Below are 23,853 nucleotides of genomic sequence, written 5' to 3'. Positions count from 1 at the left end.
AAATTGCTTTGGATCCCTACTGCCGGCTTAAATTGTTTTTCAAACCATTGAACAAGGCACCGATGACGATCAAATAAGCAAGGCGTATATTTCTAAAGCTTACGGTTTTTGTGCCGCCGTAAAGCTAAAATCAATTTGCAAATTAAACGTAAACAAATGCAACCAAACCGATGTAATTCCAATTACAAATGTTAGTTTAATGGGAGAGGTGCCATTTTGCTGAAACCTAATAGCTTCCTTGAAACCAACGGTTGCCCTGGGCCCCTGTGGGTTTAGCAGACCCTGAGACGGCTCAGCTCTCCCGTCCCTTTTCCTCAGTTTGAACTGCAGCCAGGCCTCCGTCTGTACCACGATGTGTGTTGGCTTTGAGGTGACCCCAAAGGCATAAATACGAGCGGAATCCACGTCTATCCTCTTCTCGTTAGCCTGTGGCAATTAAAATCGTCCTTTTTGGCGTCAGTGCAATTATAATCATACCCCGGGCATTGAAACCAAACGCTAGTACTGTATTATAAGGCAGTAAACCAGTAATCCGCATAGACTGGTTTTCTTCTTTTGGGTCATTCTCCAAATGAAAACACAAAATTATAAAATTCTTGGAAAGAATGGGGAATGTCTGCAAGGTTCCAGGGGACCACAAGCCCTCCCCACGGGGATTAGCAGGCAGCTCTGTACATAGAAGGAGCTAAAACTTGTCGAATCAAATTTATCTGTTGGCAGAACAAGAACAAGTTCAATATTGGCTGAGGGGAGGGGGGTTTGCTTTACTAACTGGAAAAGGATGTAAATGTGAAAACGTGGCTTTTGGACTCAGGGCTTGCCTGGCCGAAGTGGTAGTGAGACCAGTTTTTCCTGTGGACCACGGGCGTGTGTTGGAAAGCAGGTGATTTGGCATGTGGGGAATTCTGCCCCCATCCAGCACCTTTTCTGCTTTCTAGATTAATCGGTTCACCGCAGTCTACGGTTTAATTGATGGCAAGTTAGTATCGTGTACCGGGTAAAAACACGAGCCCTAAAGTCCGAATACCTGGGTTTAAGGTCTGGCCCAACTCCTTGTCAGGCATGTGACTTGTGACAAATCACTTAGTGTCTCAGAGTCCATTTCCTTCTTCGTAAAATGGAAATGATAGAGCACCAACCTCTGGGTTGTAGAGAGAAGTGAGTGAATGGACGCACAGGAAGCTCTCGGTCTGATACCTGAGAAGGAGAAAGGGCTTAATATCTCATTTCATTAAATATTGTTGCGTATGCCTTTCAAACGACGCTTTCTATTGAATTAGCTGGTTTTTATTATCAGAATATGAAAAAAAGCAATGGCTTCTTTCCCCCTTGGAGTACCACAGACAGTTTATCGCAGCACCATACGAGAAACTTTAGAACTGGCAGAGAAATTCATCGTGCCTCAGACCATAAGTCTCTATGGTCCACACTACCTGCTTTGCGGTTTAGAAACCCGAAAAGCTCTAACGGTGCCGCGGTGTCACGGACCTCATTTAATGGGCGAGACTGAACTCACGGTATTTATTCTGTTTACTCTGAATAGTCAGAGGTGTCAGTGCAGAAACAATGATTTGGTTACCAGGTGCTGCCCCAGACCCACTGAAGGTTACTTAAAATACGGCATTTGCGTTGATTTACCCCGAATTCTGAACCCTAGGACTCACTTGGGCCTCAGAGTTGTAGTACAGAATTGTGGGCCTGTGTTCGACTTCTGAGTCCCCCCCAGGAGGCTGGCTACAGACACACAGACACACAGGTAGATGCGAAATGGGAAATGCAGATGTTGTGGGCCCAGCTGTTCTGTTCCCTTTCAACGTGGAAAGGTTAAAAACCGTAGCAACCAGTAGCCTAGGAATCTAGGCCCAAACTCCGGTTACTCTAGGATCCACCAGGTACGTTATCAGTGAGTCATCAAGCGTTTATTAAATGTCCAGGTGAGGGCAGAATTACTCATAATAGCCCAAACCGGACACAAGCCAAATGCCCACCACCAACAGATGAATGGATGACGAAGATGTGCAATATGCAGACGGCGAAATGTTATTTGTCCATAAAAAGTAATGAAGTAATGGTGCGTGCTGCGGCGTGGATTAACCTTGAAAACACCGTTCTTAGTGAAAGCAGCGGCCATAAAAGGCCTCGTGTGGTTTGATTCCATCGTTTGTACGAAACGGTCGGCCCTCTCGTTGAGCCATACTTTGTTTGCCTGCCTTGTCATTTTTTGTTGAGAAGATGGACATTTTTGCATATTATAATGCAGCGATTCTCGGAATCCGGTTCTCCTTCCCCTACCCCAGAGTGTGTGGTTTCTGCTTGTGGGTTGTAATGTTTGGATAGTGACTTTTGCAGACTCCGTTTGTAGACTGTATTCTTTGTCGTGTGCGGTCAGGGGAAATCTCTGTTCTGTTAAGCTTGCGGTCAGCTAGTGATTCGGCAGGGATTTCCTTAAATGCCTGGAACCCCAACATATCTCCTCGTCTTGGCAGTTGGGCTCTGGGTGGGTGTTGGGACACCCTGTTGGTTCTCAGCAGGAGTTTACATCTCTGCCTTCCCCTTCTTCCTGCTTTCACAGACCGAAGGTCAGCCAGAGGTGAGAGCTTAGAGCCTTCACGAGTGTTTTCTGAGCAGGTGCCTGCCCTGGGCACGTGGTCTTCTAGATTCCTTCAAATACGTGGAAGGTTTTCATTTTTAAAATTTTATTTCAGTGTTGGTTTCCTAGAGTCCACAGTTTACATTAGGATTCATTCTTTGTGCTGTGTAGTTTCGTGGGTTTTGGCTAATGCAAAATGTCATGTGCCTACCATGACAGCATCATGCAGAATAGTTTCAGTCCCCTCCAAGTCCCTCCTGTGCGTTACCTATTCATCCCTCCTCCCTCCCCTGGAGCCCTGGCAACCTCCAACCTTTTAGTGTCTCTACAGTTTTTCCTTTTCCAGAATGACGTATGGTTGGAATCAAAATCTGTAGTGTTTTCAGGCCAACTTTTTTCACTTAGCGACACACATGTAAGTTTCCTCCGTGTCCTCTTGTGGCTTGATAGCTCCTCGCTTTTTATCGCCGGATAACATTCCATCGTACGCAGGTACCGTAGCTGGGTTATCCATCCTCCCATTGAGGGACGTTGTGGTTGCTTCTAGTTGTTGGCAGTTATGAATAAAGCTGCTATAAACATTTGTGTGGACATAAATTTCCAGCTCACTGGGGATAGATACCAAGGAGCATGATGGCTGGATTGGATGGTGAGATGATGTTTAGCTTTGTAAGGAACTGCCAGCATGGAAGCTTTTCAAAGCCCTTACTCTCTCCAAAGCCTCTCGCTCTCACTGTCCGGCTCTTCCTCCCCGGCTTTCAGTGACACGTCTGTTGGCCCCAATTAATATCCTTTGCTCTGGGGTTGTAGCACCTGGTTCATTGCCTTTGTTTTGTATTTTTATTTTTATTTTTCTCAGGTTTAGTTTTTTTTGAGAGAGAGAGTGTGTGTGTGTGTGTGCACGAGCGGGGGAGGGGCAGAGAGAGCGAGAGGCAGACATAGGCTCCGAGCTGTCAGCACAGAGCCCGACATGGGCTTGAACCCATGAACCGTGACATCATGACCGGAGCTGAGATTAGACGCTTAACTGACTGAGCCACCTAGGCGCCCCTAATTTTTCTATTGTTGGGTATCTTTTTATTGAAGTATCATTAACACACACTGTTGTATCAGTTTCCATACCATATTGCCTTTGATGTTTTTAACAAATGCCATCCCCGTGGCTGTTCTCTGCTCTCAGAAAGTTCCAAGTTAGGCAAAATCAAGGCGAGACCTTTGTGTTAGCCCTTCAGGAGCCATCCGACAGGTCAAGACAGACAACCTCAGCTGTTTGAGAACAAGGTCGTCTCTGCCCCCTTCTGCACCAGGAGCCCACACCAGAACGCGCCTTCAAAATCACTGCTGAGCCGGGGAATGGGGGATAGGACAGGAGTCGGTTCAAATGCCACAGGGCCCTCCTACCAGGTTTCATTCACCTTTGACTTGCTAAGGGTTCCTTTGGTTGCTGTAAACTTTTGACTACTTTCCAGAGTTCCAGTAAAGTTGACTTTTTCATTGTTTCTGTGGTAGTATGGGTGGGAAGTTTTTAAATTGCTAACTCAGTCTTTTTATTTGTCACAGGGCTATGCAGATAGTCTGTTTCCTCTTGACTCAGTTTGGTAATTTGTGTCTTTCTAGGAACTTGTCCATTTTTCTCTAATTTACCTAATTTGTTGACATAGTAATCTTTTATGATCCTTTCTATTTTTGTTCTGAATTCTAATTTTAGTAACTTGAGTCTTTTTTACTTTTTTGTCTCCTTTTGAGTGGGGTAAATTCCAGTTGTTGAGATGTTACATAGTTTATTGTTTTTCTTTTGGTAGTTATGCTTAGATTTTTTTTTTCTTAGTGTGCATACTTAAAGTACAAAGTAAATCGTCTTTTCCAAACGTTTCAAAGCCTGTATTCGTCGTTGAGCCAAGGTCTATGAGCAGTGCCTTGCCAGGAAAAGTCTGTGTTGCTCCCGCTTGAAAGCTAGTTTTCCTGGGTGTTGAGTTCTGTGCCGGCTCTCACCCTTCCTTCATCTGCTGGCGGTGTCATTCCTTGTCTCCTAGCCTCCTCTGAGAAGTCTTCCATCAGGCTAGTCATCATCCCCCTTTGTAGACTGTCTGCCTCCCTTCTGGTAGTTTCTAGCATTTTCTCTCTGTCTTCAGTGGTCTGCGGTTCTGCTGCTGTGTGTTGGGGAGTAAATTCATTTTTACTCTTCCTGCTCCGCCTGGCAGTGCTTGGTCATTAACCATGTATCTTCAAGAACTGTGATCTTTAGGGGCGCCTGGGTGGCTCGGTCAGTTGAGTGTCCACCTTCGGCTCAGGTCACAATCTCACGGTCCGTGAGTTCAAGCCCCGCGTCTGGCTCTGTGCTGACAGCTCAGAGGCTGGAGCCTGCTTCGGATTCTGTATCTCCCTCTCTCTCTGCCCCTCCCCTGCTCAAGCTCTGTCTCTCAAAAATAAGTAAAACATTAAAAAATTAAAAAAAAAAAAGAACTAGGATCTTGAAGTCTGGGATCCTGTGTCCCTGTGATTCTGGAAGCTCCTCTACCATTATCTCTTCAAGATGCCATGTCTCGCAGGGAGCCTGGCTGGCTGGCTCAGTTGGAAAAATGTGGGACTCTTGATCTTGGGGTTATGAGTTCAAGTCCCACATTGGGTGTAGAGATTATTTAAAAGTAAAATCCTTAAAAAAAACCAAAACATACTCGTTTCCCGTATTCTCTCCTCTTCCCTTTTGGGATTCCTATTGGACATCGTTAGGTTTTTGCATTTGCTTCTCCATCTGTGCTCTCTCAGTTCCCTGTTCATAGTTTCCATTTCTGTATCTCTCTGTGCTGAATCCTGGGGGGATTTCCCCAGATTGTTCTCTGCCAGTTCATTATGTCTGTCTTCAGCACTGTCTCATCTGTTAGCCCTTCCAGTGAGCTTTTAACTTCAATGTCTTTCATGGACGTTTCATTTGTTTCTTTTTAAAACTGGTTGTTCCATCCCGCGCTGACTTATTCTTTTCTCAGGCTAGGTTCTGTTGTCTCTCACTGCTCCGTTTTCTTCCCAATTCTTGGGGTTCTTCTCTAAGGCTTGGGGGCAAGAGTTTTTTCTTTTTTCTTTGTTTAGTTTTCCCGTGGATGGCCTGGCTCTTCCAGGGGCCCAGGTTTCCACTGCCCGTAAGCTCAGGGCCCTGTTTTCTTTTCTCATGTGTCTGTTACGACCCCAGGTCCCAGCCTCCAGGGTAATGCACTTTAATAGGAATATAAATATGAGCCATATATAGAATTTCAAGTTTTCTGGTAGCCACATTGAGGAGCTAAGAAGAAGCAGGTGACAGTAATTTTAATAACATGCTTGACCCACTGTATCCAAAATATTATCATTTCAATGTGTAGTTATTTAGAAACATACTAAACTTACATTTTTTTTTTTTTGTACTAACTCATCCAAATCCAGTGTGTGTGTTAGACTCACAGCGTGTCTTAGTCTGGGCCAGTCACATTGCAAGTCTTCACAGCCATGTATGACTAGTTGCCACCACGTTGGACAACAGATTCGGTATCTGAGTCTGATTTTCCCCTCAGGCCAACCTGAACTTACACGAGTTTTCTTTGCGTTTTCTCATTGTTGCTGGCACATGGGGTTTTACCTGTCTCTTGCGCCTGGCTGTGTATTAAAAATGGTCTTTTGTCATATTTCTCGTGTTTATAGCTGGAGAAAGAGGTCAGTTCAGTCCTCCATGTTGCCGGAAATCCTTTCATTTATTCCTTACAACAACCTTATGACGGAGGTACTCTTATGCCCAGTTTACAGATGAGGAAACTGGGGCTCGTGGAGCTTAAATGACTTGCCCAAGTTCACATGGCTGTTAAGTGGCAGAGAACAGACCCAAAGACAGGTCTGTTTGAATTCCGAGTCATTGCTCTATCCGCCATGCTGTATTGCCATCTCATAATTTTGATTCCTCCTCGTTCATTTTCAGGAATTAGACATCACCAAGAGCTCTCCGTGACTCCTTACACGGCCTTGCTTGTCTGGAGAGTAGCTCTTGGCCAAGACCTGGCAGTCACGAGCCATGGACCGGTATAGCCTTGGGGACGAGGACGCCCTTCCTCCAGAGGTGCACCTCCCTTCGTTTTCCAAGAGCCAGGGACTCAGTTGCAGCAACACCCTCGACCGGGATCTGGGTCCCAGTGCACGAGACCTGCTCTATGCCGGCCTGAGTGGTTTGGACCTGGACCCCAGCCTCCCAGCCCCTGACATGCCCAGCGAGGCACTGGAGGACAACTTAGACACCCTGTCCCTGTACTCGGGGAAGGACAGTGACTCTGTGAAGCTGCTGGAGGAGTATGCAGACCCAGAAAGTCAGGCGTCCCTACAAGGTAAGGCTGTCCCTCTGGGCCCGAGGGCCTGGAAGACTGTTTGAAAGTTCCTGTGGCCAGCTCAGGGTTGATTCTGCACGGATTAGATAAGAAAACTTTTATCTTCCACGGGTGAATAGTGAACAGGGGACAATCACTTTTTTTTCTTTAACTTGGGAATTGTTCCCAACTTCCTAGTCAAGGAAACCGAACGCTGATCCTGAGGAATAATGTCGAGAAACTTGGCTGTTCGTGGATGTCCTAATCTTGTGTGTGGTGTGGGCAGACATCTGAGTTTACGGGACACTTTCCCACCCATTACATCTGGGGGGCGCTTTTCACGTTCCCAGGATGACCTGGGATCCTGTCCGCCCACCACTTGGTTGTCTAACCTTCCCCAGCCTCAGTGTCTTCATCCGTGAAGCGGGAGGGCAGCAGAAGGCCCGCTCTGCTCCCCACCCCCCCGCCAGACTAACAGCACTAAGACGCAAGGGAGGAAATGAATGCAAAAGCATCGCATAGGCTGCAGAGCGTGGGACAGATCATTGTTATTTTTATCAATATCGGTCGAATTCATCCCAGGCAGCCCACTGATGCAGTTCCAAGTCTCTCTCTTCTGCGGGGGGCGGGGGGGGGGGAGTGAAAGGGTAACCGATGGAACAGTTAGAAGCCGTGGTGCAATTTTCTTTTGGCTTTTTTGTTTTGTTTTGTTTTGTTTTTTTTGGTTTTTTTTTTTCCGTTTATTTATTTTTGGGACAGAGAGAGACAGAGCATGAACAGGGGAGGGGCAGAGAGAGAAGGAGACACAGAATCGGAAACAGGCTCCAGGCTCCGAGCCATCAGCCCAGAGCCCGACGCGGGGCACGAACCCACGGACCGCGAGATCGTGACCTGGCTGAAGTCGGACGCTTAACCGACTGCGCCACCCAGGCGCCCCTCTTTTGGCTTTTTGACTTGCCTTGAGGCTTCCACTACAAGATAAACTTGGTGTTTGTTAATTCTTTTCAAGGGTTCTTGGGTAACTCGCTTAGATGAGCTAGCTGTCTGAGCTAACAGTCTTTGATATTTAGAAAAAAAAATTTTTTTACTGTTTATTTTTGACAGAGAGAGAGAGAGAGAGAGAGAGCGCGCGCGTGCGGGGGAGGGGCAGAGAGAGAGGGAGACACAGAATCGGAAGCAGGCTCCAGGCTCAGAGCTGTCAGCACAGAGCCCGACACGGGGCTCGAACTCACAGTCCGGGAGATCATGACCTGAGCGGAAGTCGGACGCTCGACCGACTGAGGCATCCAGGCGCCCCGGCGGCCTTTGATATTTATCATCACACCTCATGCATAGAAGGCCCCTCTGAGATGGCCCTGCAGAACAGGGGTTCATGTCAGTCGGGATAAGCATTGCAAGAAATATCCCGAAGAGTTGGTAAAATGAAAAACTTGTGAAGCCCCCCCTCCTCTCCACACAAGATGCAGCAGACAAAGGGCCCGCCTCGTCACCACGTCGGAAGGCCAGAGGGCAAATCCCAGAATCCTGAGACGTGTACCTCGTTGAGGGCATTGGGCCACGCCTGGGGTGGGGGTGGGGGCCCGGTAAGGAGGGTTCTCAACCCGGCCACAGAAACTACCAGAACAACACTGGTAGCACGAATATGTGTGCATTTCACTGGGCAGAGGAGCTGGAGTTCTCACCAGATTTTCATGGGGGGAGCGGGAGGGGGGCCGTGTCCTTCTCTGCAAAATACGTCACAAGTCATCACTCCAGTTCAACTCTTCCTAATTTTCCTTAAGCTTGAGTTTTTTCTTTTTACTTGTGAAAAAAAGGAGTCCCCTGAACGTTAAATTCTAACTCCTTATGCTTCTGTGACTGAAATTCAGGCCGCTCTAAACGCATACGCTGGTGTTTGTCTTCTCAGCTAGAAAAATAGTACACGGTTCTTCAACGGGAAATAGAGAAAATTGACAGCAGGAAGAATCCCCCAGCCTGGCTCTCACACGTCGAGTTTTAAAAACCCGAGTGAAGTCATTCAGAAAAACATGGTTTGGCGCAGGTGTGTGAAGTGTACGAGGCTATTTGAGGTTTTTCAAACTGAGCGTATTTGCTTTTTCACGAGAAGGTAGTCCCTTGTCCTGACTTACTCCACCGTGATGTTTGACCACAGTCTTGCTTGTTAGGCTGTTCGTGTTTCTGGGAACAGCTTTTTACATGAGGAGCTTCCTTTTAAGTGAATTCTTTGGACATACCCCTCCAAGTAGGTTTGCCCATCAGAGAATACACACCGTTTGATAACCCACTTGGCTACACCACCTTCTGAGAAGATCGGGCAGCTTCCCGGGGCTGGTGACTCTGCCCGATTTTCAGTGTCATTGCCGATTGTTTTTGAATCAGTGCTAGTTTAATAGTTGGCTTTAATGAGCATTTTTATTTTATTTTACTTAAAAAATTTTTTCAGCTTATTTATTTATTTTGAGAGAGAGAGAGTGAACGGGGTGGGGCAGAGACAGAGGGAGACGGAACCCCAAGCAGGCTCCGCGCTGTCAGCCCAGAGCCCGACGCAGAGCTCGAACCACAAACCACGAGACCGTGACCTGAGCCGAAACCAAGAGTCGGATGCTCAACCGACTGAGCCACCCAGGCGCCCCGTACTGAGCATTTTTAAGGTAGCTTAGCAAGGTGGAGGACTTTTCTGACGGGAGTCCTCTCACTCCACATTTAAACTGTTGGGATCATTCAAACACCTGTCACGGTAACTTCTTACGCGAGGAGGAGGAGACCAGGCATGTTGAGGGACAAACGGTCTATGGCAGGACAGAGCTGGGAGACGCCAGTCCAGGCTCCCTCCTGCCGTGTCTGTCACGCTGCGCCTCGGCCGGCCGCGGTCAGCCATCTGGGTCCTCCAGGCGGGCCCGCTGCCCTGGGCTGTTGGGTGCCCGGGGTGCCGGCTCCGCAGCACACTAGAGAAGTGGCGATTTCGAAGCTCCCGTCTCCAGAGGTGGTCTGAGCCATCTTGAAGACCAGCGTGAACAGCAGGAAAATCTTCCACAGTCAGATGATGGTGGAGCGTCCACGAGTGCCAGCCAGGGGGTTCCGGGAGCCGGGACACGGCAGGAGCCCGCGGGGTCCTTGCGGCCACGGCCCCTGCGTTTCCAGTGACTTGAAACCAGCTTCTCTTTAGTCAGCCAAACCTATCTCTGTCTGTCGGAGCGAGACAGAGGCAGCGAGTTCCCTCCCCACACGCCGGCCCTTGGGATACTTGACGACTTGCCCCCCTCCTGCATGAACGTTTCCAGTCCCTCCTCCGGCTCCTCAGGCGAATGAGTTGCAAACGTACCTGTCATCATTGTACCCAAGGAATGCAGAAAACACAGAAGCACACTCAGAGGCCCAAGAAGAGGAAAGTAAAAGCCCGCAACCTACCAGTCTGGCCTGTTCTCTCTGTCGGTTTTCTGTTCAGATTTATTGGTCTTTCTCTGTTTTGTAACGGGCTGCTGTTTTCACACTGAGTAGTCACTTCATCAGATATTTACTTATAAAACTGTAGAAGTTTTACCTTAAATGCTGTGTCTTAGATCCTTTAGACCATAACGCGATCACTTGCACGCCCTTTTATCAGATAGTAGGTTGTTTCTAACAGGAAAGACAGCGCTGCCCTTAACTGCTTTGTGGCTGCCTCTTTGTACAAATCTAGATTTCTTTCTTTCCTTCTTTTTGAGAGAGACAGAGAGAAAGAGAGGGCGCGAGTGAGTGAGGGGCAGAGAGAAAGCATCCCAGGAGAGGCGGGGGGGGGGGGGGAGGCGGGGAGAGAGAGAGAGAAGGGGGGCTTAACCCAGAGCAGGCATGACCTGAGCCGAAGTCAGATGCTTAACCACCGAGCCACCCAGGCATTCCTATATTTCTTTCTTTAAAATCCCCAAAGCGGGGGCGCCTGGGTGGCTTGGTCGGTTGAGCGTCCGACTTCGGCTCAGGTCATGATCTCGCGGTCCGTGAGTTCGAGCCCCGCGTCGGGCTCTGTACTGACCGCTCAGAGCCTGGAGCCTGTTTCGGATCCTGTGTCTCCCTCTCTCTCTGCCCCTCCCCTTTTCATGCTCTGTCTCTCTCTGTCTCAAAAATAAATAAACGTTAAAAAAAAATAAAAAAAAAATTAAAAAAAATGACTTTTAAAATCCCCAAAGCGGAATTGACTGGAAGAAAGCGTTTATACTTCTCTGAGGTTTCGGATTATGTCTTTCTGCTTGTCCTTCCGAGGGTGCCGTGGATGGCCTAGACACGAAGCCCGACCCGTGTTGGTCACCTTGTCCTAGAAGCGCTTCCGACCACCGCCGCCCCTCTGAGTGTGGTGCCGGAACCGAGTGCTATCCTGCAGGGGTGGCCTGCCAGGGCCCCTTTTTTCTCTCTCATGGTTTTCTCGGCGCGCAAAGCTGCTGAAGTTGGAGGGCGTGGTCCTGGAGCCTCTGTCCAAGTCCGCCGTGGCCCTGACGCTCACTGAGTGCTGATTTCGCCCTGCTCTTTGATTTCCCCAGATGTCTATAACCTGTGCTCTCTCCCTCTGTTTAGACCTGGGGCCAGGAGCTCTTAAGGTGCCTAAAGAGGCTGACGAAGGAGGCAGGGCCGCCTTGGGGAGCGCGAGGAAAGGAAAGCGGCAGCACACTTCCCCTCAGAACCCGCTTCTGGACTGCAGCCTCTGCGGGAAGGTGTTCAGCAGCGCCAGCTCCCTTAGCAAGCACTACCTGACGCACAGCCAGGAGAGGAAACACGTCTGCAAGATCTGCGGCAAGGCCTTTAAGCGCCAGGACCACCTGTATGTGGGAGTGTGGTCGGGGGGCTGGGGCGGGGGCAGCGGGCGGGCTCCTGGGTGGCCTTCACACCTGCCCTGGGTCGGCTTCCCCTCCTGCTGCCCGGATAGATGTCTGCGACCTGCACAGGGACACAGGGACGCGCCTCCCCTTCTCACACGGGGCCGGCTCCGCCCAGGACGGGTGGCTCTTCCCAGCCCCCAGGGTCACACCAGTGAGGAAATCACTGCCACAGTTTGCAGACGGGACCCTCGTGGTTTCCAGACCTGTAACGGCTCACTCCCAAGGCAATTTTGTCATGTAGGAAATTGGGCTCACTTTTATAGAGAAATGTTGGGAGTCCCTCGTGGGCATCCAAGGAGAACAGATCCGTGTCTCATGAGGAGCGTGCATTAGAATGACGGGGGAATGAGAGATTCTGAAATGCCTGTTTCCAGAATATGGCAGGGGAGCGTTAATGCTTTTTTTAAACTCCTTTTTTAAAAAAACAAACTCCTGATTAAAAAAAAATAATAATAAAGCCCATTGTAAGACTTAGCCAGAATTCCCTTTGTTCTTAATATTTTGGAAGTGATGAGCTTTTCTTGCTAGTGAGGCAGGAAAGAGAGACTTTTTTTCTTTTTTTTTTTAATTTTTATTTATTTTTGAGAGAGAGTGAGACGGAGCACAAGAGAGGGAGGGGCAGAAAGAGAGAGGGAGACACAGAATCCGAAGCAGGCTCCAGGCTCTGAACTGTCAGCACAGAGCCCGACGCGGGGCTTGAACCCAGAACCGTGAGATCGTGACCTGAGCCGAAGTCGGACGCTCAACTGACTGAGCCCCCCAGGTGCCCCTGACAGACTTTTTTTTTTTTTCAAACAGAGAGACTTGCCAAAGGGTGATGACAAGCCCTTGCATTTGTATTGATGCTCCTTACCTACAGTTGGGGCTAGAAATTGGGTCTCCTGACTCCTGTGCAGCCTCCCTGGGCGGGAGGCCAAGGGTCAGCACTTGGCGAAGGGCGGTATCATTGACCGGAGATGCCCCGTGTACCACGTGGATCAGACTGTCCAGGGTCGGGCTGTCGGGAGCCTGGAGCAGGACTCCCCCCCCGGTTTATGCTTACGATACATCAGTGTGGTTAGAAGCGTGCTATAAATGCAGCACGTGCTTGTATTTATTTATACTTGTGGAAAGTACAGGGGACACATTTGGCTGCTTTGTAGCAACTTTTTACTGATGGGCCCTCTGTCATTTTGTTTGTTCGTTTGTTCGCTGGGGGTGGGTTCCAGGTAGCTCTGGCTGGACTTCTGGGGGAAGGGTCACCCCCAGCTTAGCATCTCCTCGAGCGTATCCTGCAGACCTTCGGTCCTCAGGGATGCTCAGAGGGGCCGTGCGAGTAAGTGACTCTGTGGGCAGATGGCCTGGAGGGACACGGGAGGGTAAGAAGCGGTCTGCGTACTGCGTGGCTTTTAAATTTGCTGCTCCGAACCTCCAAGGAGCAAATCGTGGTTTTTCAAAACTTCCTTGCCAGCTGAGCCCGTGTCCTCCGGGAGCCGCCCTGGAGGACCGCTGTCCCTTGGGAACTCACTTTGGGGAACTCCAGTCTGACTTTCATTGATTTGGTTTTTTTTCCTCTCAGAGAAGGGGTTTGTTCACAGGTGAGGGAGGGGAGCACCCCTTCCGTCGCTTCGTCCGGAGGGGTGGCCGCCTGGGGCCTCCCTCCCGGGCGCCGAGCGCGGGTTCCCGTGCACCCTTGCCCCCCCCCCCCACCGGGGACACACTCGGGGTCCCGTGGTGAAGGGCAGCCAGGGCGCCCGCTGACCCGCGTCTCCGTGTGACTCCAGGACCGGGCACATGCTCACCCACCAGAAGACCAAGCCGTTCGTGTGCATCGAGCAGGGCTGCAGCAAGAGCTACTGTGACTACCGCTCGCTGCGGCGCCACTACGAGGTCCAGCACGGCCTGTGCATCCTGAAGGAGGCCCCCCCGGAGGAGGAAGCCTGCGGGGACTCCCCTCACGCCCGCGAGGCCGCCGGCCGGCCGGCCCCCGGTGGCCCGCGAGCCCCCGGGCCCCCCGAAGCCCGGTCTCCCGGCTCCCTCCTGCCCAACCGGGACCTCCTGCGCTGCATCGTGAGCAGCATCGTCCACCGGAAGGTCCCCTCTCCCGGCCCGGCGGGGCCTCCAGACGGCGGGGAGGAGAGGACCGCGGCCCGTCCCCACGCGCCCTCCTCCGGGCCCTCCTCCTGCACCCCCGCCGTCATGCTGGGGGCCCCCGGAAACCTGGGCACCGAGGTTCCCGAGGAGCCTCGTCCCCCACGGAAGGAGACTGCCGCCGCCATGTTCACGGCCATCCACCCGAGAGCGGTGGAGAACGGGGGCACCGACCCGGCCGGGCCAGAGACGCCTCTGCTCCAGCGCCCGCCCGCCCCGCAGGGCTGGCCCGAGGGCGGCCCGCGGCCGGCCCGCCTGCCTCTGTTCCGAGGCCAGACGGTCCCCGCAGGCTCCCAGCCGTCGAGCCACAACTTCCAGTGGCTGCGGAACCTGCCTGGCTGCCCCAAGAGCAAAGGGAACAACGTGTTTGTCGTCCACAAGCCCCCTTCGGTGCCGTCGCGGGAGGGCTGCGAGTCTGGCCCTGGGCCCAGCAGCACCTCCCCCGTGGGGGAGCCCTCGCCTGGCGTGGGCACCGGTCGGGAGGACGCGTCGTCGCCCTACCCTGCCACGTTCCTGAAGGCTCCCGGGGAGGCCTCGGGTGACCCCAGATATGCTGGCGGGGAAGACGACTCCTGGGGTTCCAAGAAAAGCAAGTTTGACTGTGACTCCTTCCTGTGGCAGAACCCCGGGGAGCCCGGCCTCCAGGAGGCCCAAAAGCCCAGCGGCCTCCCGTCGGACGCCACGCCGCTCTTCCGGCAGCTCTTCCTCAAGTCCCAGGAGTCCCTGGTGAGCCACGAGCAGATGCAGGTGTTCCAGATGATTGCCAAGTCCCAGCGCATCTTCTCACAGCTCCCCGGGCCCGAGGGCAAGCAGGCCGCCCTGAAGCCGCTGCCGGGGCCCTGGCCGCAGCAGCCCCCGCCGCCGGCAGCCCCTGTTGACTCTCTGCACGCTGGCCCCGGAAACCCGGAGCCAGAGGGGTCCCCAGCCCGCAGGAGGAAAGCCACGCCTGCGTTCCCCAGAGAAGCCTCCCCAGGCGGCACCAGGCGGGAGGTGAAGGGAGGTCTGAAAACCGCCGCTGCTCCGCCGTCCCTCCCAGCGTCATCGCTGGACCCTCCCAGGAACCCAGACATCTCCTCTCTGGCCAAGCAGCTGAGATCCACGAAAGGGACCTTGGACCTGGGGGACATCATCTCCCCGGGGGGCCCACGGCAGACCCAGTCAGGTGGGGATGAGCCCCTCGGAGCCCCGCTCCCAGGGAAGCAGGCCCAGGCGGAGAATGGCGCGGCTCTGGGGGCCGCGAAAGGTGAAAAGAGCCAGGCCTGCGCCCGGGGCGGGGGCTACAGGCTCTTCTCGGGCAACCCCAGGTCCCAGCGCTTCTCCGGCTTCCGGAAGGAGAAGCTGAAAATGGATATGTGCTGTGCGGCTTCCCCGAGCCAGGTAGCCATGGCCTCCTTCTCATCAGCCGGGCCTCTAGCAGACCCCCCCCAAGACTCGAAGTCCAAGCTGACGATTTTCAACAGAATCCAGGTACCTGGGCCCTCCCTCACGGGGCGTGACCACGCTTGAGACGAGAGTCTCGTTGGTTCCTCGTTTCTGCGTCTACTGGTTGGCCAGCCATTGTGTTTAGTCTCAGGGAGCCCTCAGCCGCAGTTGCGCAGAGGCGGAAATGAAGGTTCGGAGAGACTGTGGGTCCTCCTGTCAACCCCCACCCCCGTTCAGTCTTCAGGGTTGTCCGAGATGCTTTCTTTCCTAGGCTTTCTCTCCTGGCTCCCTTTCTGCCTTTCACTTCCTTTTGGATTTGCCTCCTTAAATTGTTCAGAGGATGTAAAGGTAGAGTTCCCACCCCCGTCAGTATTTCTGCGCCTAATGCCGGGTCTTCCCTGGTGGGAGTCACGGTCCCCACGCCGACCAGCACCTGCAGAGCAGACAGTCAGTCCTTGCAGGTGGCACCCACCAGGTCTGGGCGTGGAGAGGCCGGGAAAGCAGGAGAAGGCAGAGAGAGGGGGAGAGAGAGAATCCCATGCAGGCCCCGCACCATCAGCACAGAGCCCGACGCGGGGCTCGAACTCATGAACCCGTGAGGTCATGACCTGGGCCGAAATCAAGGGACAGATGCTCAACAGACCGAGCCGCCCAGGCGCCCCCAATTCACCATTTTAAAGTACACCTTCCAGTAGTTTTCAGTATATTCTCCAGGTTGTGCGTCCGTTACCACTCTTTGCCAGAACCCTTTCATCATCCCCAAATCCCCCACACTCTCAGTTGTCACCCCCAATCTCTATCCCTCACGGCCCCTGGCAGGTATGAATCTGCCTTGTGTCTCTCTGGATTTGCCCGTTCTGGACGTCTCGTACACTACGTGGCCTTCTGTGTCTGACTTCTTACGCTCAGTACGAGGTTTCAAGGTTCTTGGGTGTTACGGCGCATCCGTATTCCTTTTTACGGCCGAATAATGCTCCACTGAACGGATGTGTCACGTTGTGTTTATCCGTTCAGCAGCTGAGGGGCCTTCGGGTTGTTTCCGCTTCCTGGCCACTGCGAATAGTGCTGCCGTGAGCATTTGTGTGCAAGTTTCTGGGTGAACGTAGGTTTTCGCTGCCCTTGGGAGATACGTCGGTCCGCTTGGAATTTCTGGGTCAAGGGGTAACTGTGTCTAACCATCTGAGGAGCTGCCAGACTTTTCCCAAGCAGCCGCGCCATTCAGCCTCCCCACCCACGACGCCCCCACGTCCTCACCAACACTCTGCTGTCGTTTGTTGTTGTTTTTAATCGTGGCCGTGCTGGCGGGCGTGAAGTGGTCTCTCATCACGCTTTGGTGCGCACCTCCCTGTGGCCGACGATGCTGCGCACCTTTTCACGTGCTTATTGGCCACTTGTAAATCCCCTTTGGTGAAGGGTCTTTCAGCCCCTTTATCCGTTTTTAAATTGGGTCATTCGCCTTTCCGTCGTCGGGCTGTACAAGAGTTCCTCGTGCATTATGAGTACGGGTCTCTTGTCAGGTACGTGACCTGAAGTGATACTTCTCCCATCCTCTGGGTGGTTTTTTCGCTGTCTTGATGGTCCTGTGAAGCACGGGCGTTCTAAGTTTTGATGAAGTCTGATGTGTCGATGGCTGGCTTTCGTTTTGGTGTCCCCCAAGACGTGTGCCTCCTCCACTGTCTCAAAGAATCACACCTATGCTTTCCTTTAAAAAAAAGAAAAGATTTTAGCATTAAGTAATCTCTACACCCCGTGTGGGGCTCGAGCCCACAACCCCAAGATCAGGAGCCACACGCTCCACTGACCGAGCCAGCCAGGCGCCCCCCCGCCCCCCCCCCCCATGCTTTCTTCTAAGAGTCTTACCGCTGTCCCGTCTCCATGCCTCCTTCCTGCTATGGTGGCTCAGATGTGTTTTCCTCTTCAGGGTGGAAATATCTACCGGCTGCCCCATCCGATGAAGGAGGAGAACGTGGCAGATGGATGGTAAGCTCAGAAGCCACTCCTCCGCCGTGCCTGGGGGGCGCTCAGCCCCTCAGATTCCTCTGGTGGCCTTTGTGTGCTGGCCCCGGGTCACCCAGTTCTGGAAGCGTCAGTCCCGAAGAGGTACACACCCGGCCGTGAGGCGCTGCGGTGTGGTGTCCTCTCTCCAGTTCTTAGGGTTCATCGAGAGTTGCACCGGTGGATCAGATTTAAAACCAAAAAAAAAGAAAAACATTAACGATGGGGACGGAGCCCCGTTCTCGCGTTCTTCCGTCCTGCCATGTTTCCCCACAGTAGCCAGCAAAACGGGGGCCCTGCAGACTGGGCAGAGCCAAGGGGCGCTTACGTCTGCAAGAACTGCAGCCAGACGTTTTATACAGAGAAGGGGCTGAGCAGCCACATGTGTTTCCACAGCGACCAGTGGCCGTCACCTCGAGGGCAGCAGGAGCAGCAGGTGAAGGGCGCGCACCGTGCCTTCGGGGTTTCGGGCGGGCGCTCGGTCGCGGGCCACTGGATGTCATCTACTCCGGGATGGAGATGCACCCGAGTGGAGTCTGGGCACAGGGGGAGGGCAGGAGCCGGGCCGAGCTGCCCGTTCACTCCTGCCGACCGTTCGTCTTAAAGAGCCATGTATCGCATCCAGGAGTTTGGCGCGGAGTTTTGCCAACCACTGAGACAGGTGCCGAGGCGGGAGGGCGACGGGCAGAGTCCCCCAGGAGCCGAGAAGTCCCCGGACAGCCCCGCCGCGGCCCCTTTGGCGGTCCCTGCGTCGCTGCCCGCAGCTCCAGTGAACCGACCCGCCGGGAGCACCGCCAAGGTGGGTGCCGGTCAGTCCGCCCGCTTCCTTCCCGCTGCTTCCCCCCTTGCCGGCGGGGGCCGCGGGGAAAGCCCGAACCAAACGTCAAGAGAAACCTGAGTCGAGGAGAGCTCGCTTTGCACGGTCGTTCGGCCGTGCACATCCCCCGAGCCTCCTCTGTGCCAGCCCGCGCCGGCACGGCTGCAGACTGTGGTGACCAGGACAGGCTCCCAGCCTGGTGAAGGAGCAGGGCTGTCCCCGGACAGTGACGACCCGCAGTGGGCTGGGCTGGGGGGTGGGTGAGGAGCAAAGGGAGCTGAGGGCGTCCTGAGGGGGCACCAGAGACTCCTGCTGAGGAGGTCACGGGGTGTTGGAGCTGAGCTCCGGCGGGGAGGGGGCAGAAGACTGGCAGAGGGGAGGGGAGAGTGTGGAAGGTGGGAGAGAGCATCGCAAGTCCGGGTGACCCGTGTCTTCAGCCTGACCTGGAGGCCCACTGGAGAAGTCCCTGCCGGGCTCAGGGCCGAGGTGCGTGGATGCCACTGCTCATCCCCCGGGAGCCGTTGCCACTGCCATTTTGTCACTTTGTCGTGCCGTTGCACTGTCTCCGCCCCCCCCCCCCAGGCCCCCACTGTAAGAGCCAGGCATTGGAACAACTGGAGCTGGCCTCACCTGGTTCCAAATTCCTCTGAGTCGGGGCCCCTCCTTGAGGGCTCCAGGCTCGGTTAGGATCTGGGCCCTGGCTCGGGCGTGGTGGCCCTGCTCGCCTCCCTTTTCTGGGGGCTCAGGGTCACGGGTCATACTCCCCTCTCCCATCTCCCGCCATATTCTCGTCCATCTCCCGCCCTCCCGAAGACGGAGCTGTGCAGCAGGTGGCCTCGTGTGAGCCCTTGTGATTGTGAGCTCTCCTCTTCCCCAGGGACAAGAGAAAGACGGGGAAGACAGAGACAGCAAGGAGAGCAGCCAACACAGGAAGCGGAAGAAGCGCCCCCAGCCCAAGGCCTTGTTCGTGCCTCCTCCACCCTCGTCGCCGTCGCCCGGAGAGCCGGGCCTGGGAGGATGCCACCAGAGCTGCCTGCGGTCTCCGGTGTTCCTGGTGGACCGCCTCCTGAAGGGACTATTCCAGTGCTCTCCGTATACGCCGCCCCCGATGCTCAGCCCCATCCGGGAGGGCTCTGGGCTCTATTTCAACACCCTCTGCTCCACCTCTGCTCACGCCGGGCCCGACAAACTCATCAGCAGCATGCTTGGTGAGTGAGGCTGGGCGCCGTGATCTCTGCTCAGCGCGCGGCGGGCCTGCTGCGGGCCAGACCCTCTTCTCTTGTCGCATTTCGTCCAGAGATTCTCTCCGGCCTGTGGCCGTGTCTGGTCTGCGAGTCCCATTGCTGTCCGGAAGCGTCCCGGGACCATCTGGGACCAGCAGCCTTCTAGGTGCTTAGAATTTTACAGCCAGAAAGAAAATAGAGAGTCCGTTTAGCCTGACCACCATTCTGCCTGCCCTTTGAGTGATTTTTGACAGTTTTAACTGAGATCTAATTCGCGTACCATACGAATGACCCATTTAGAGTATACGGTCTTTTTTAGTTTATTCACAGGGTTGTGTGCCCATCACACGATCTAAATTTTAGAGGGTTTTTTAACACCCCCAGAAGCACCGTATCCATGCAGTCACCCCCCGCCCCCGATAGCCCCCACCTCCCCAGCCCTGAGCAACCGCTAACCTACTTTTTCTCTCTACGGATCTGCCCGGTCCGGATATTTTGTGTAATTGGAATCATACAGTAGGTGACATTCTGTGTCTAGTTCATTCACTTGGCATCCATGTGCACCCATGTTATCATACGTATCAGTGCTTCATCCCTTTTTATGGCCAAATAATCCCATTGTCTGGACACACTCCATTTTATTTATCCATTCGTCAGTTGACGGGCGCTTGGGTTGTTTCTGTCTTTTGGCTTCTGTGAATAACGTTGCTCATGAACATTCATGTACAGGTTATTGTTGGACCTGTGTTTTCATCTCTCTTGGGTGTATGCCTAGGAGTGCAGTTGTGGGTCATAGAGTTAGCTCTACGTGTAACCATTTAAGGAGCTACTGGACTGTTTTCCAAAATGACAGAACCATTTTAAATTTCCGCCAGCATTGTATGAAAGTTCCGGTTTCTCCACATCCTTGTCAACACTTGCAACCTTTTTTTTCTTACATAACCATCCTAGTGTGTGTGTAAAGTGGTTTTGATCTGCATTTCCCTGATGGCCAATGAGACTGAGCATCTTTCCATGTGCTTACTGTCCATTTGTAATCTTTTCAGATCCTTTGCCCAGTTTTTGAACTGCGTTATTATCTTTTTATTACTGACTCGTAAAAGTTTCTTCTGTATTCTGGAATTAACCCCTCTATCAGATATACAGTTTGCAAATTCTCTCCTATTGTGTGCTGTCTTTTTATTTGTGGTCTTGTTTGCAGTACTAAAGTTGTAAATTTTGATGAAGTCCAATTTGTTCTTTGTCCCTTGTGCTTTTGATGTTGTAGCTAAGGTTTTGCCTAACCAAAGGTCACAAAGATTTACTTCTGTGTTTTCTTGTGAGTTTTATTATTTTAAGTCTTAAATTTGTTTGTGACCCATTTTAAGTTAACTTTTATATATCGTATAAGGTGGAAGTCCAAATTCATTCTTTTGCATTTGGGTATCACTTGTTCTAACACCATTTGTTGAAAAGACTATTCTTTTCCTGTTGAATTAGCATGGCACCCTGTGGAAAACCAATTGACCGTAAATGTTTTGAGATTTTTCTTCTTTTTTAATACAGACATTTATAGCTATAAACTTCTCTCAGAGCACTGTTGTAGGTACATTTCATAAGTTTTAGTATGTTTTATTCTGATTTTCATGTATCTCAAAAGTGTTTTCTAGTTTTTCTTTTATTAATTTTTTTTGATAACACTGATTAAGGCGTGCATTGGTTAATTTCCACGTATTTGTGAATTTTCCAAATTGCCTGTTTTAAACTGATTTTGAATTTAACTCTGTTGTGATCAGACAACATATTTTGTATTCAGTGCTTTTAAGTTTTTTGAAGCGTTTTTATGGGCTAGAATGTGTTCTCTCCTGGAGAATGTTCCATGTGTACTTAAGAAGAGTATATTCTCTTGATGGCGGGTGGAATGCATTGTAGATGTCTGCAATGTCTAGTTACTCTAAGTATTCTACTTCCTGTTATCTTGTGCCCAGTTGTCCTATCCATTATTGAAAGCATTGAAATCTCCAAGTATTATTTTTTAATTGTCTATTTTATCCTTCAGTTCTGTCAATTGTTGCTTTCTGTATTTATGGACTCTGTTTTTAGGTGCATTTATGTTTATATAATTGCCATATTTTCCTGATGGCTTGAACTTTTGTTACGATATCATTTACCATCGTTGTGATAATGTTATCATTATCTCTAGTAATATTTTTTCTTTTAAAGTCTAATTTGCCTGACATTAGTGTAGCCATTCCATCTCTTTTATGGTTGTTGTTTGCTTGGCATATTCCTTCCTGTTCTTTTACTTTCAGCCAGTTTGTGTCTTTGAAAATAAAGCGTGTCTCCTACAGACAGCATTGGTTGGATGATGTATTTTTTTTAATCCAGTCTGTCAAACTACCTTTTGTTTGGTTTGTTTAAGCGTTCTCATTTAATGTTATATTGATACGGTTGGATTTGCATATGCCATTTTGCTTTTTATTTCCTATTTGTCTCATATCATTTTCTCCTTCTGTTCCTTATCTGCTTTCTTTTGTACTAGGTGAATATTTTCTTGTATAACCTGTCAATTCCTTTAATTAATTTTTCACTTTTTCTTAGTCATTTTTTAGGAGTTGCTCTAGGATTTAAAACATACATCTTAATCTGTCAGAGTGTGTTTAGTTGTGTAATAATTTATTAATATATTAATAAAATATAGAAACATTGCTATCTAGTTCCGTTCCTTTTAACCCTTTTGCTATTATTGTTTTGTGTATACACATACACGTATATATATGTGTGTGTGTGTATATATATATATATATATATATATACACACACACATATATTTCACGTGTATGTATTATATGTATCTATCTATATATGAGAAACCCAGAAAATAGGGGTGCCTGGGTGGCTCAGTCGGTTAAGTGTCCGACTTGGTTTCATCTCAGGTCATGATCTCATGGTTCATGAGTTCAAGCCCCACGTTGGGTTCTGCACTGGTGGCATGGAGCCTGCTGGGGATTCTCTCTCTCTCTCTCTCTCTCTCTCTCTCTCTCTCTCTTTCTCTTTCTCTGTCCCTCCCTCACTCATGCTCACATGCTCTCTCAAAATAAACATTAGGAAAAAAGAAACCCAGAAATATATTTTCATCATTATCACTTTATATAATTTTGTTACGTGAAAAAAGATAATAGAGGAAAACAGGCATTATTTATAGAGTTTGTTATATCAACCTTCTTATTTACCATTACAAATAACTTCATTTATTCCTGTGGATTCAGGTTACCGTCTGGGTATTATTTCTTTTTTCCAATGCAACTCCTTTGTCCTATTATTGTCACATATAGTGCATTTTTCTATACTATAGGCCCACAATACATATCGTTTTATGTCATTGCTTTTTAAGTCAATTAAGAGAAGAAATACGTGATTATACTTATATAATTACCCATATTATTACCTTTATCAGCACCCTTTGTTTTTTTGTTGTGATTGACATTACTATCTGGTGTCATTTGCTTTCAGTCTAAAGAACTTTCTTTGGTGTTTATTATCGTTATGGAGATATAATTTACATACGGTTTATCCCTTTAAAGCATGTGATGCAGTGAGGTTTTTTTATTTAATTTTATTTTTTTTAATTTACATCCAAATTAGTTAGCATACAGGGCAACAATGATTTCAGGAGTAGATTCCTTAGCGCCCCTTCCCCATTTAGCCCATCCCCCCTCCCACACCCCCTCCAGTAACCCTCTGTTTGTTCTCCATATTTATGAGTCTCTTCTGTTTGGTCCCCCTCCCTGTTTTTATATTATCTTTGCTTCCCTTCCCTTATGTTCATCTGTTTTGTCTCTTAAAGTCCTCATGTGAGTGAGGTCATATGATATTTGTCTTTCTCTGACCAACTAATCTCACATAGCATAATACCCTCCAGTTCCATCCACGTAGTTGCAAATGGCAAGATTTCATTCTTTCTGATTGCCAAGTAATACTCCACTGTATATATAGACCACATCTTCTTTATCCGTTCATCCGTCGACAGACGTTTGGGCTCTTTCCAGACTTGGCTATTGTGGATAGCGCTGCTATAAACATGGGGCTGCGTGTGTCCCTTCGAAACGGCACCCCTGTATCCCATGGATAAATGCCTAGTAGTGCAATGGCTGGGTCGTAAGGTAGATATATTTTTAATTTTTTGAGGAAGCTCCGTACTGTTTTCCAGAGTGGCTGCACCAATTTGCCTTCCCAGCGGTGGTTTTAGTTCTGTTCACAGAACTGCATCCATTACCACCATCAACTTTCAGGCGTTGTCATCACCCACGAAAGAAGCCCCGCACTCATTAGCAGCCACTCCTGTCCCTGCCCCCCAACCCCAGGTATACCCCCCCCCCAGGTAACTGCTAGTATAATCTGGACATTACACGTATGTGGAATCCTATCATATGTGGTCTTTCGTGACCACCTCCTTTCCCTTAGCGTGATGTTTTCAGGCTTCGCCTCGGTTGCAGTTTATGTCAGTATTCTGTTCCTTTTTATGACTGAG

General features: G+C 50.7%; 1 protein-coding gene across 1 annotated transcript in view; it reads left to right on the top strand.

Moving 5' to 3' along the window:
- ZNF541 (zinc finger protein 541) overlaps positions 1-23,853 on the top strand; it is a 40,694-nt gene that overhangs the window by 3,905 nt on the left and 12,936 nt on the right. Inside the window, exons 2-8 of the mRNA XM_032591435.1 lie at positions 6,531-6,930; positions 11,455-11,698; positions 13,520-15,353; positions 17,230-17,288; positions 17,580-17,739; positions 17,929-18,102; positions 18,998-19,328. Coding sequence (XP_032447326.1) covers positions 6,624-6,930; positions 11,455-11,698; positions 13,520-15,353; positions 17,230-17,288; positions 17,580-17,739; positions 17,929-18,102; positions 18,998-19,328 — 3,109 coding nt within the window. The 5' untranslated portion in view covers positions 6,531-6,623. The remainder of the gene's footprint in view (positions 1-6,530; positions 6,931-11,454; positions 11,699-13,519; positions 15,354-17,229; positions 17,289-17,579; positions 17,740-17,928; positions 18,103-18,997; positions 19,329-23,853) is intronic.

Source organism: Lynx canadensis, chromosome E2 (genome assembly GCF_007474595.2).
Source record: "Lynx canadensis isolate LIC74 chromosome E2, mLynCan4.pri.v2, whole genome shotgun sequence".
NCBI classification, from domain to species: domain Eukaryota; kingdom Metazoa; phylum Chordata; class Mammalia; order Carnivora; family Felidae; genus Lynx; species Lynx canadensis.
This window is presented reverse-complemented; position numbering and strand designations above follow the sequence as displayed.